The following is a 14,410-nucleotide window of genomic DNA, read 5'->3' on the forward strand; positions in this document are numbered from 1 at the left end:
AAAAAAAGGTAACAGATAACGGCTGGTCATCCAACGCGATGAGTTCAGCTATCTTGGCTGTTATTCTTTTGGCCTTTTCACTGTTCTGGGGCAGTTTCTCATTCCTTTTTAAAAGTCTCTGAACGTGTCGGTTGTTTCTGTGCCGTTCCCCGAGTGGCCGCTGTGTCCTCGTCGTGTTGTTGGTGTTTGTTTCTCAGGTGGCGTGTTAGATTGGTCGTGTTGAACGTAGCTCTGTTCTTTCCACCACGCGGAACCTCCGCCTTGCAAACATTGCATCTGGCTGTTACACTGCCTTCGCTTTCAATTTTATAATACTTCCAAACTCCTGACATTTTCTCTGTCCCGACTCCCGAGTCACCAGCTGGACGTAGCCTCTCGTTAGCTGCTACTATCAGACACTGCGCCCACTCTGTTGCTTTGAGAGGAATAAACAACCAGGTCTGAAAACAAGCCCAACAGAAGCAACACATACATGATGTTGTGTCATTTTAAACCAAAACTAAGTCCTCAGGATGACTTTAAGACGTGAACATGGTCATTTTTGTTTTGTAACATTAAATAAAATAATAAAAATATTTTATAAAAAAATAATAGTAAAAAAAAAAATCCCGATCCCCGATTTTTTTCTCCCGATTCCGATCTTTTGAAAATCACGTGATCGGCTCCGATCCCCGATCACGTGATCGGATCGGGACATCTCTAGTGTGTGGGTCTCTGTCTCTGTGGGTCTCTGGGTGTGTGAATCCCTGGGTGTGTGGGGGTCCCTGGGTGTGTGAATCCCTGGGTGTGTGGGGGTCCCTGGGTGTGTGGGGGTCTGTGAGTCTCACACCCTGCTTCTCCGGGGTGCTGAAGAGTCATTTTCAGGCTCCTCTCCACAATTGTCCCCCTAAAAATGATTTGTAATCATTATTTTTGCATTTAAATGATTTATTTTATCAATAATATGGTTCCCTAACACAATGCACATAGTCTGGAGCTCACTGGGACCTGCATATGCTTTAATCAGGCGTTTTAACACTTTTTTCCATGAAAATGATTTTTAATCACTATCATGGGGCTATATAAATCAAATTCCGGGTAATTCGGAGCACAATTGTATCTTTTACTATTTAAATGTATTTGTATTATATATTGTTGGGCTAGAAAAGTGACATTTCTGGGTGATTTTGTCAGTTTGTGGAGCTTAGCCCACAAATCCTGGAGGTTCCAGGCCGAATTTGGGAGCTCATAGGCGGCCTGCCATGCGCCCCCACCTGTGGAAAGAAGAAAAAAGTGAAGAAAACGGTTAATTATATCTTAAAATAATAAAAAATGAAGTTTTAAAAAATGACTGAGTGCCAACGGAGGAGGGGCTCGAAAAAGCTCAACCCTTTGGCGCTGAGATGGGGGGTGCAATCGGCTGGCTTTTTTGATTCCCGTGTTGCTTCTAAAGCCTGTATGGATCAATTATCCTATCTTCTTCTCCAGCCCCCCGGTCCTCCAGCCCCCGGTCCTCCATACTGGCGCCTGGTTACGGGTCAGTTTGCGACTCATTTGCTGGGTGAGTACCATGAATTGATGCCTCGGATATGAGTGTCGGCCTGGTTCTTCGGGGCACTCTACAGCTCAATGCTGGTATGGATTGGAGTCGGAGCCCCCCTTCTCCCGGTAAATATCATTTACCCAGCGGTGTTGAACGCAGATGGAGCCTCCCATCTCCCAAAAAAGCGTACCTTTCAATAGATTTTTAATCGATTTCAATCTGCTTGTGTCTCCACAGGCTTGATTGATTGACTTCCAAGATGCTGTCCAAGATGATACCAGAATGCCCGCTGTGTCACCTGCAATACTACACTCTCTCAAGGCACTTAGTGGTCAGGCACCTAGTCCTGAATAAAGATGAACGCAACATTCTCCTACGCATGGCCCATGGAAGAATTAACATTCGCCTGGAGCCCTGTTCTGTTGTTGGTTGTTCATACCATGGCACCAGGCTGGACCGGCATCTCGAGTGTGACCACCCGGAGCTCAGCCGAGAAGAAGCAGACTTGTCACTGCAAGAAGTGAAACGCAAGGTGGGGCTTAAAATGCTGAGGGAGCTCCGGGAGATGGACCCCCCAGTACACATGATAACGACACTGGATGTGAAATATGGTGCTCATGATGAACACCCAGACTCCGGGGCCGGGATAGAAGCTGAAGCAGCAGGTCCCTCCACTCCCCCAGCTCCAGAGCCAGCTCCAGAGCCAAAGGCAAAGCGAAAGCGAAAGACATCCTCCACTCCCCCAGCTCCAGAGGCAGCTCCAGAGCCAGCTCCAGAACCAGAGCCAAAGGCAAAGCGAAAGCGAAAGACATCCTCCACTCCCCCAGCTCCAGAGTCAGCTCCAGAGGCAGCTCCAGAGCCAGCTCCAGAACCAGTGCCAGAGCCAAAGCGAAAGACATCCTCCGCTCCCCCAGAGCCAGCTCCAGAGCCAGCTCCAGAGCCAAAGCGAAAGCGAAAGCGAAAGCGAAAGCAAAAGCAAAAGACATCCTCCCCTCCCCCAGCTCCAGAGCCAAAGCGAAAGCCAAAGCGAAAGCCAAAGCGAAAGCCAAAGACGTCCTCCGCTCCAACACAGCCTAAGGCAGGGCGAGCTCCAGTCCATTGTCCCGAGTTCAGCGATAACGAATACACTCTGGTTTACCATTATACCACCAGTGAGGATGAATCCGATGTAAAGTTCCAGGCTGGGTTGCTGGAGCGGGCGAATAAACGGGAGAAAGAACGGAATGAGGAGACTCTCCTCGATTCTGCTGACGATGACAGTGACAATGCCTTAGAGTCGACTTGCTTGTCGAAGACTCTCGAGAAGCGAAGTCCCTAAATACTCGCTGTACATCTGTATATCTGTACATCTGTTCACTGTGTGCTTTGACATACAGTGTTTCCGCTATATACAAATAGTGGCGGCGCTGCTGAAATATGCGCCACTCTGCTAGGGGGCGCCAGCCACTAGGGGTTTCACAACTACCAATATTTACTAGTCGACACGTTTTTCAAAATAGTAGTCGACTAGTCGTTACGTCATAATAAAGACACACAAAGAGAGGTGTACAACTGTATTTTATATTGGAACTCATAGTTACATTAAACACTGCATTTTAATTTGTGTTACATGGCTGAGTAAATAACAAACAGTAACTGGACTTAGTGAATAACTAACAGTAACTGGACTTAGTGAATAACAAACAGTAACTGGACTTAGTGAATAACAAACAGTAACTGGACTTAGTAAATAACAAACAGTAACTGGACTTAGTAAATAACAAACAGTAACTGGACTTAGTAAATAACAAACAGTAACTGGACTTAGTGAATAACTAACAGTAACTGGACTTAGTGAATAACAAACAGTAACTGGACTTAGTGAATAACTAACAGTAACTGGACTTAGTGAATAACTAACAGTAACTGGACTTAGTGAATAACAAACAGTAACTGGACTTAGTGAATAACAAACAGTAACTGGACTTAGTAAATAACAAACAGTAACTGGACTTAGTGAATAACTAACAGTAACTGGACTTAGTGAATAACTAACAGTAACTGGACTTAGTGAATAACTAACAGTAACTGGACTTAGTAAATAACAAACAGTAACTGGACTTAGTGAATAACTAACAGTAACTGGACTTAGTAAATAACAAACAGTAACTGGACTTAGTGAATAACTAACAGTAACTGGACTTAGTGAATAACTAACAGTAACTGGACTTAGTGAATAACAAACAGTAACTGGACTTAGTGAATAACAAACAGTAACTGGACTTAGTGAATAACTAACAGTAACTGGACTTAGTGAATAACTAACAGTAACTGGACTTAGTAAATAACTAACAGTAACTGGACTTAGTGAATAACAAACAGTAACTGGACTTAGTGAATAACTAACAGTAACTGGACTTAGTGAATAACAAACAGTAACTGGACTTAGTGAATAACAAACAGTAACTGGACTTAGTGAATAACTAACAGTAACTGGACTTAGTAAATAACAAACAGTAACTGGACTTAGTGAATAACAAACAGTAACTGGACTTAGTGAATAACAAACAGTAACTGGACTTAGTGAATAACTAACAGTAACTGGACTTAGTGAATAACTAACAGTAACTGGACTTAGTGAATAACTAACAGTAACTGGACTTAGTGAATAACTAACAGTAACTGGACTTAGTGAATAACAAACAGTAACTGGACTTAGTAAATAACAAACAGTAACTGGACTTAGTGAATAACTAACAGTAACTGGACTTAGTGAATAACTAACAGTAACTGGACTTAGTGAATAACTAACAGTAACTGGACTTAGTGAATAACTAACAGTAACTGGACTTAGTGAATAACAAACAGTAACTGGACTTAGTGAATAACAAACAGTAACTGGACTTAGTGAATAACTAACAGTAACTGGACTTAGTAAATAACAAACAGTAACTGGACTTAGTGAATAACAAACAGTAACTGGACTTAGTGAATAACAAACAGTAACTGGACTTAGTGAATAACAAACAGTAACTGGACTTAGTGAATAACTAACAGTAACTGGACTTAGTGAATAACTAACAGTAACTGGACTTAGTAAATAACAAACAGTAACTGGACTTAGTGAATAACTAACAGTAACTGGACTTAGTGAATAACAAACAGTAACTGGACTTAGTGAATAACTAACAGTAACTGGACTTAGTGAATAACTAACAGTAACTGGACTTAGTAAATAACTAACAGTAACTGGACTAAGTGAATAACTAACAGTAACTGGACTTAGTGAATAACTAACAGTAACTGGACTTAGTGAATAACAAACAGTAACTGGACTTAGTGAATAACAAACAGTAACTGGACTTAGTGAATAACTAACAGTAACTGGACTTAGTGAATAACTAACAGTAACTGGACTTAGTAAATAACAAACAGTAACTGGACTTAGTGAATAACTAACAGTAACTGGACTTAGTGAATAACAAACAGTAACTGGACTTAGTGAATAACAAACAGTAACTGGACTAAGTGAATAACTAACAGTAACTGGACTTAGTGAATAACTAACAGTAACTGGACTTAGTGAATAACTAACAGTAACTGGACTTAGTGAATAACTAACAGTAACTGGACTTAGTGAATAACTAACAGTAACTGGACTTAGTGAATAACTAACAGTAACTGGACTAAGTGAATAACTAACAGTAACTGGACTTAGTGAATAACAAACAGTAACTGGACTTAGTAAATAACAAACAGTAACTGGACTTAGTGAATAACTAACAGTAACTGGACTAAGTGAATAACTAACAGTAACTGGACTTAGTGAATAACAAACAGTAACTGGACTTAGTAAATAACAAACAGTAACTGGACTTAGTGAATAACTAACAGTAACTGGACTTAGTGAATAACAAACAGTAACTGGACTTAGTGAATAACAAACAGTAACTGGACTTAGTGAATAACAAACAGTAACTGGACTTAGTGAATAACTAACAGTAACTGGACTTAGTGAATAACTAACAGTAACTGGACTTAGTGAATAACTAACAGTAACTGGACTTAGTGAATAACTAACAGTAACTGGACTTAGTGAATAACTAACAGTAACAGGACTTAGTGAATAACTAACAGTAACTGGACTTAGTGAATAACTAACAGTAACTGGACTTAGTGAATAACTAACAGTAACTGGACTTAGTGAATAACAAACAGTAACTGGACTTAGTGAATAACAAACAGTAACTGGACTTAGTGAATAACAAACAGTAACTGGACTTAGTAAATAACAAACAGTAACTGGACTTAGTAAATAACTAACAGTAACTGGACTTAGTGAATAACTAACAGTAACTGGACTTAGTGAATAACTAACAGTAACTGGACTTAGTGAATAACTAACAGTAACTGGACTTAGTGAATAACTAACAGTAACTGGACTTAGTGAATAACAAACAGTAACTGGACTTAGTAAATAACAAACAGTAACTGGACTTAGTGAATAACTAACAGTAACTGGACTTAGTGAATAACAAACAGTAACTGGACTTAGTGAATAACTAACAGTAACTGGACTTAGTGAATAACAAACAGTAACTGGACTAAGTGAATAACTAACAGTAACTGGACTTAGTGAATAACTAACAGTAACTGGACTTAGTGAATAACTAACAGTAACTGGACTTAGTGAATAACTAACAGTAACTGGACTTAGTGAATAACTAACAGTAACTGGACTTAGTGAATAACTAACAGTAACTGGACTAAGTGAATAACTAACAGTAACTGGACTTAGTGAATAACAAACAGTAACTGGACTTAGTAAATAACAAACAGTAACTGGACTTAGTGAATAACTAACAGTAACTGGACTAAGTGAATAACTAACAGTAACTGGACTTAGTGAATAACAAACAGTAACTGGACTTAGTAAATAACAAACAGTAACTGGACTTAGTGAATAACTAACAGTAACTGGACTTAGTGAATAACAAACAGTAACTGGACTTAGTGAATAACAAACAGTAACTGGACTTAGTGAATAACAAACAGTAACTGGACTTAGTGAATAACTAACAGTAACTGGACTTAGTGAATAACTAACAGTAACTGGACTTAGTGAATAACTAACAGTAACTGGACTTAGTGAATAACTAACAGTAACTGGACTTAGTGAATAACTAACAGTAACAGGACTTAGTGAATAACTAACAGTAACTGGACTTAGTGAATAACTAACAGTAACTGGACTTAGTGAATAACTAACAGTAACTGGACTTAGTGAATAACAAACAGTAACTGGACTTAGTGAATAACAAACAGTAACTGGACTTAGTGAATAACAAACAGTAACTGGACTTAGTAAATAACAAACAGTAACTGGACTTAGTAAATAACTAACAGTAACTGGACTTAGTGAATAACTAACAGTAACTGGACTTAGTGAATAACTAACAGTAACTGGACTTAGTGAATAACTAACAGTAACTGGACTTAGTGAATAACTAACAGTAACTGGACTTAGTGAATAACAAACAGTAACTGGACTTAGTAAATAACAAACAGTAACTGGACTTAGTGAATAACAAACAGTAACTGGACTTAGTGAATAACAAACAGTAACTGGATTTAGTAAATAACTAACAGTAACTGGACTTAGTGAATAACTAACAGTAACTGGACTTAGTGAATAACTAACAGTAACTGGACTTAGTGAATAACTAACAGTAACTGGACTTAGTGAATAACTAACAGTAACTGGACTAAGTGAATAACTAACAGTAACTGGACTTAGTGAATAACAAACAGTAACTGGACTTAGTGAATAACAAACAGTAACTGGACTTAGTGAATAACTAACAGTAACTGGACTTAGTGAATAACTAACAGTAACTGGACTTAGTGAATAACAAACAGTAACTGGACTTAGTGAATAACTAACAGTAACTGGACTTAGTGAATAACTAACAGTAACTGGACTTAGTGAATAACTAACAGTAACTGGACTTAGTGAATAACTAACAGTAACTGGACTTAGTGAATAACTAACAGTAACTGGACTAAGTGAATAACTAACAGTAACTGGACTTAGTGAATAACAAACAGTAACTGGACTTAGTGAATAACAAACAGTAACTGGACTTAGTGAATAACTAACAGTAACTGGACTTAGTGAATAACAAACAGTAACTGGACTTAGTGAATAACTAACAGTAACTGGACTTAGTGAATAACAAACAGTAACTGGACTTAGTGAATAACTAACAGTAACTGGACTTAGTGAATAACAAACAGTAACTGGACTTAGTAAATAACAAACAGTAACTGGACTTAGTGAATAACAAACAGTAACTGGACTTAGTGAATAACTAACAGTAACTGGACTTAGTGAATAACTAACAGTAACTGGACTTAGTGAATAACTAACAGTAACTGGACTTAGTGAATAACTAACAGTAACTGGACTTAGTGAATAACTAACAGTAACTGGACTTAGTGAATAACTAACAGTAACTGGACTTAGTGAATAACAAACAGTAACTGGACTTAGTGAATAACTAACAGTAACTGGACTTAGTAAATAACAAACAGTAACTGGACTTAGTAAATAACAACAGTACTGGACTTAGTGAATAACAAACAGTTAACTGGACTTAGTGAATAACTAACAGTAACTGGACTTAGTGAATAACTAACAGTAACTGGACTTAGTGAATAACTAACAGTAACTGGACTTAGTGAATAACTAACAGTAACTGGACTTAGTGAATAACTAACAGTAACTGGACTTAGTGAATAACTAACAGTAACTGGACTTAGTGAATAACTAACAGTAACTGGACTTAGTGAATAACAGTAACTGGACTTAGTGAATAACTAACAGTAACTGGACTTAGTGAATAACTAACAGTAACTGGACTTAGTGAATAACTAACAGTAACTGGACTTAGTGAATAACTAACAGTAACTGGACTTAGTGAATAACTAACAGTAACTGGACTTAGTGAATAACTAACAGTAACTGGACTTAGTAAATAACAAACAGTAACTGGACTCACAAAAATAGACAGCAAAAAACTCTGTTTACTGAAATGCCACGTAAATCCAGTGCGCAACAGCGCATTGCGCAACACTTTACTTGCTGTCCTCCACGATAACGTCCACCTTTCCAGATTTTTGGTTTGCGTTGAACGCATCGACATGTGAGGGAAGGAGGCTTGACCGCTTTCGGGTGACAGTGTTGCCTGCCAGGGAAAAAACCCTCTCACTCGGGGTGCCTGTGGCTGGAATAGCCAGGTAGCTCCTCGAAAGCTTGGCTAAACGGGGGACGCGGTGCACGTTTTCTGCCCACCACTCCAATAGGGCTGTGCATCTTCACTGGTCTCACGATTCGATTCGATTACGATTATCCTGTCTTCGATTCAATTCAATATCCTGATGCATCACGATTCATACCAATGCGTTGCATCCTCAATTTTCTATATTACTGCACATGGCTTATTTTTCATCAATGCATACATGCAGTAAATACATATGAACTCTCTTTTTATTATTTAGAAAGTGCTTCAGAAATCAATAACATAAATGTCTTGACATTAATTTATGAACCAAAATAAATGAATTGTAGGTCTAGCCTCCCTATATCTGTGTGTGAAGTTGTTCCATCCTCAAAAACAAAAAAATAATGCTTCTGCAGTCGAGCTGCAGCTTCTAGCAACGGCCTTCTGTTAAAGAAAGGACACTGAATGTCCTGAATGTGGCATCACACACAGGACATGAGTCTGAACACAGCAGACAACAGGAGTATTTACAACAGCATATAAACTAAAATACTGCATGTGGGTGCACACTCACATTCTCTGTCTTACTGTTACATAAATCCCATGAATGTATGAGATTAAGTTAGCTTCATTATATCTCAGTGATTAAGTGAATAATAAAGGTTCTATCGGGTCACTATCAGCCTGTCACTCATTATTTTCAGGGAGGGGGCGGGGCTTAGAAGAACAGAGGAGACGGTGATCGCGGAAGCTTTTTTCCTCCTGCCTTCACAAACTTTACACACGTATATATCGTCTGGAAATTGCTAGAGGACATTCATACTCTGCAATCCAAGACTTCATTAAATCCACCAAAAACCTGACATGATTGTAACGCGATTATCTTTGAAAAACATAAATCCCTGTGTCTCTGAACCGCAGCGACACGGAGTGATTCAGAGCGGGTCCTTCTGCTGTTGGTTCTGGACTGGTGTTCTTGTGTTGGTGGAGAAAGCAGACTGCTCCGTGTTTGGTGTTGCTGTGCCGCTGTCACGTCTGTTCCCTGATCTCTGCGTCACCGACCGATTTGATATTAAAGTGACAGAAAACATTTTTTTATAGTAAAGCTGCGGCCGGAAAATCAGGAAGCAACGTTAGGCCTACTACGCTATAATCGATTATCTTCCGTCACTGCATCGAGACCGAATCGTCCACGTCCGCATCGCAATGCATCGTAGAAACTAGAGATGCACGATAATTATCGGTCCGATATTAGGAATTATGACATCATCCCGATAAACCCGATACCAGTATTAATAGCCCCGATAATATACAATATATTTTTTGGGTAAAAAAAAAAGAAAAAGATACTGCGGTGTGGGTGGATTGGGATGAGGGGCGCTTGTTTTTCACTCGGCTCCTCCCGTTTTGCCAGTACTGTGGTATTAGTGGTTTAGGAAGAGGGGAGTTCTTCACAAATCCTGCGCTCCCTATCCGCCTCCACATTTGGCCCGGCCCCCTGAACAATATATATATATTTTTTTTTTTCAGTCTGGCCACGCGAATCCTAGACTAGCCCCTGTCAAAATGTTGTGACCTGCTCTATCTAAATCAGTCGCATTGACCCGAAGACACCTTTTGAGTTGTATACACTGTTGGAAAGAGGATATTCCTAGCTTTCTAATGATATCAGGATTGTTTTTGTACTTCAAATATTAAGCGAAATATGTCACATTATATAATGACTGTCACCGAGTCATCATTTTGAGAAAAAGGCCTTCAAAGTTGTCTCTTCTCTGGAATCCATCGATCTGATTGATTATTAGCAAATGATCAAAATACTACCGAGGGAAGATATTTTTGTTTGGAGGGGAAGCTCGCGAGTGTGTGTGTATACCATAAGTGTATACGTGTGTGTGTGAGTGTGTGTGCTTGTGTAATTTTGCGTTTGTGTGTATTGTGTTTGTTTCCCGGGGAAAACACTCACGAGAAACACCGGCTGTTGTTATGCCTGCTGTGACGTCAAGTTACTCCGTTCTCCGTTGGAATTATGCCGAAGCTTCAAAGTTGTATTTATCATCTGAATTTGCCGAAACAAGTTTAATATTCTGAAAGCCAAGACTTTGTTTAATTGAAATCAGATGAAAACAAACTGTAACGGACCCTGCCGTGTTATCTATGATTACTATACTCTTACATTCATAATTTCAGCGGAGTGAGGGGGGCGGCGCTGCGGAAGAGCAGATTGCGAGTGAGAAATAAATAAATTGGAAATAAAAGTTTCATATTCTGAAAGCCAAGACTTTGTTTGTTTAAAATCAAACAAAACACCCGAACCCCGAAAAAATAGTTTTTTTTACGTAAATCCACGTTTATTTTGAGAGATTCTGCTCTGACTACTAAGCTAAACTTTTACCTGTTAAGATTGTGCACGGCACAACAGAAAGTTACAGTAATTTTCAATGGACTTTTTTTCTGTGAAGAACCCAGAGAGGGTTATTTGGTTATTATTTATTTCATAAATAGTGTTATTTATTTCATTAATAGTGTTATTATTTATTTCCTGACTTTTTTTCTGTGAAGATCCCGGAAAGGGTTATTAATATTTGGTTATGTGTGGCTTTCTAGAAAACAATAAATGTTTACGTTTAGACACCCATGCGATCGTCACACTTTTTCTGTTACAAACTGACCCGGCCCCATCAGAGAAGGGAAAAGTTATGTGGCCCTCACAGGAAAAAGTTTGGGGACCCCTGATGTAAAGTCTCTCGCTCGCTCGGGCCACACATACACACACCCTCCCGGTCCTCCAGATGGCCAGTCGGTGCCTGCCGGTGAGCGTGGAAGTGTGGTCTGCAGCAAGCGGGCGGCAGGAGCGGGGCTGTCAGCATCAGCTTGTGGATGGTATTTTAAACTCGATGCGCTCTGAAACTACGGGGCGGCCGAGGAAAAAACATACACATGCGTTAATCGCGTTAAAATAATTAGTGGCGTAATTTTTTTTTTATTATCGGTCTTGAGAAGCAGGAAGTTATCGGTATCGGATTCAAAAAACCAATATCGTGCATCCCTAGTAGAAACGATTATTTTCAACACCCCTACACTCCAGTGGGTTATCCATTGTGGGGATATGCAGTGTCCGCTGGCAGTAAACCCTAGCTGTAGACCCATTTTTTCTTGCTGCTCGTCTGCCTCTGTCCTGTGCTGACGCGGTCCGTTGCTCACTGGTGCTAGCATTACTGCTAGTGCTAGCTGTCGGCAGCGGGAGTCTCATCTTCAGATGGTTGCGCATAGCAGATGTATTTTTGTTGTACTTCGGTACAGCTGTACACAACTGACACTTCACTGTGGAGTTGGTTACATCTTTGTTGAAGTACTGCCATACATAAGAACGTTGGACGTGTTTTGAAGCATTTTGCAGCACCTCGTTTACCTCCATTTTTTTCACGACTAGTTGACTAGGGCCTACAGCGCCGACTAGTGGTAAAGGTAGTCGACTAGTCGGTGAAACCCCTAGTACCCACACATTTTTTTTAATTACCGGCTGTACCGTTTATTTTCTTTTTTCTGCTTTTGTATATATCGACATTTTTGCCTGCCCCACAATAAAATGCAACAGTTCCCACTTCCCTGCATTCTGTTTCTTGTAGCCAGCACCAAAAATAAAAGCAGTCTCTGTAAAAACCTCCCCACAGTTTTGAAAAGAGGCTTCAGTCTGTGAGTCCAGGTAGCAGTGTGTGATTGTCTCTGTCGGTGCAGAACGGACATTCGGAGGATGACCAGGATTGGTTAGGGTTTGTTGGTTGACCAGCACCCTGCCTCTGTAGGACATGAGGGGAAGCAACCAGCGCCACTTGTTAAGCTTCCCCTCCACCTTTTCTAAAACTCCTTCCCAGTTTTTCCCCAGTGTGACCTCATCTCCAAGATGGACTCCCAAATATTTTAGACCACCCCTCTTCCATGTCAACCCACCTGGGAGCTGAGGGAGGCCACCAGGCCACTCCCCCACTGCTAGGGCCTCACTTTTGGCCCAGTTGACCTTTGCAGAGGAGATATTTTTGAAAGTATCCACTACCTGCCCCAGCTTTAAAACATCCTGTTGATTTTTTATATCGTTTCTTGTAGCATTGCTACATTTGCTTTTTTTTATTTTTAAAAGCTCATAAATACAAGCCCTCTTCCTCACATCCCTAGCTCCATGACATTTAAAGTGCACACTTTAAAATCACTCATTCAAAAGGATGTGAGGAGAGACACACCGCTTACGGATATAAGAAGTAGATGTTTCTACAACCAGAGTGGAGGAGAGCTCTGCTGTCAGACTGAGAGAGAAACAGCTCAGGTGAGGTTAGGGACTCTGAGGGTTTAGATAGAAGTCATCTCAGTGGCTCTCAAACAAATATGTGTTTACAAATGATGTAAACACATATTTCCAAGGCACTCCTTTATAATTATTAGGATAAATAAAAACAGGTTTGAAATCATTCCAATGTCTACTATAGTACAGTAAACCAAAAATATCGTTTAAAGTTGGAGAGATACACAAATATTCATAAATAAATGTTAAGGTAAAATAAGATATGAATGAACAACAACAATAAAATAAGTTGCATGTATTTGTTATTGGCTATGGAAGGTTATTGGTTGTGTTCACATACTTATTTAATTATTAAAATGTAAACTGATCTTTTTCATATGGGTGTTTAGAGTTCCCCTAGATCAGGTCTCTAGTCCTTGTGTGCTCAAAGTGCACCAGATTGAAGCATTTTACTTTCAAATGTTCACAAAAATCAATAAGTTTCTGTTTTTGCCATTTATTCTTTATATATAAAATCTCGCCTAGAGCAGCAACTTGTCTGGAACCGGCCTGGTACTGGGCCTCGAGAGCCTTTCTTGTGCTCCGCGCTCACATTGTGCTGGGCCAACGTGCCTTAGCACCGCTGCTGTGACTCCATCCGGGGAAACACTGGCATGTACGAATAATGTTATTTGATGAAAAACATATTAAGAGTACATACTTTCATAGGGGGAAAGTAGAAGGTCAATGACAGAAATATAGAATATAAAAAATCAAGAAGATACTCTAAGTGATCTCTACAATAAAACAGTTTAGTGCAGGATGTACAAAGATATTAATATGAGGAGGTGCAAAACAGACAAACTAATTAACCTTTATTTAAACATTAAACAATACTTTAGGTTAAGGTCTTCTTTTAAATAAGAAAAAAACTTTGGGGGTATCTATCTACAGATAAATATTAAGCCTGACAAAGTACTTAACGTTTAATATATTGCTTTCCTGCAATGTTAACTATGTTGAAGCACTTATTTTAACTGATATTATACACATTAATTATACTCTTATGTAGATAGAATAAGAAATGTGCAGAATATGACAGTTTAATGGTGGAGGTACACACATATTGATAGATGTCTTGTAATGCACTGTTGAGGAACCTGTGACCCAAGTTTTTCATTCATTGCATAACTACACCGTAGTTGTGTATATATGTCAATAAACCTTAGAACATCTTGAAAGGGATGTGCAAAATAGCCATTACAGATGTAGTACCTCATTTCAGACTCCAGCTTACGACCTGCCTCAGACCAGCATCTGGGAATGTTAAGCCCTCCCACTATTTTCCAA

General features: G+C 39.5%; 1 protein-coding gene across 2 annotated transcripts; it reads left to right on the top strand.

Annotated features, from left to right (window-relative positions):
* The first annotated feature begins 1,234 nt into the window (after nucleotides 1-1,234).
* On the top strand, nucleotides 1,235-3,171 carry LOC117546336 (atherin-like). Of its 2 annotated transcripts, XM_034216543.1 has the most exons (3): nucleotides 1,237-1,272; nucleotides 1,468-1,540; nucleotides 1,760-3,171. In XM_034216543.1, the coding sequence occupies exon 3, from the start codon at nucleotides 1,782-1,784 to the stop codon at nucleotides 2,838-2,840; it is 1,059 nt and encodes a 352-aa protein (XP_034072434.1). In that variant the 5' UTR covers nucleotides 1,237-1,272; nucleotides 1,468-1,540; nucleotides 1,760-1,781; the 3' UTR covers nucleotides 2,841-3,171. The 2 variants fall into 2 exon arrangements, with proteins under 2 accessions (XP_034072433.1, XP_034072434.1); XM_034216542.1 differs by having other exon boundaries at nucleotides 1,235-1,540.
* Nucleotides 3,172-14,410: the final 11,239 nt, after the last annotated feature.

This window comes from Gymnodraco acuticeps, unplaced genomic scaffold (genome assembly GCF_902827175.1).
Source record: "Gymnodraco acuticeps unplaced genomic scaffold, fGymAcu1.1, whole genome shotgun sequence".
Lineage (NCBI taxonomy): Eukaryota > Metazoa > Chordata > Actinopteri > Perciformes > Bathydraconidae > Gymnodraco > Gymnodraco acuticeps.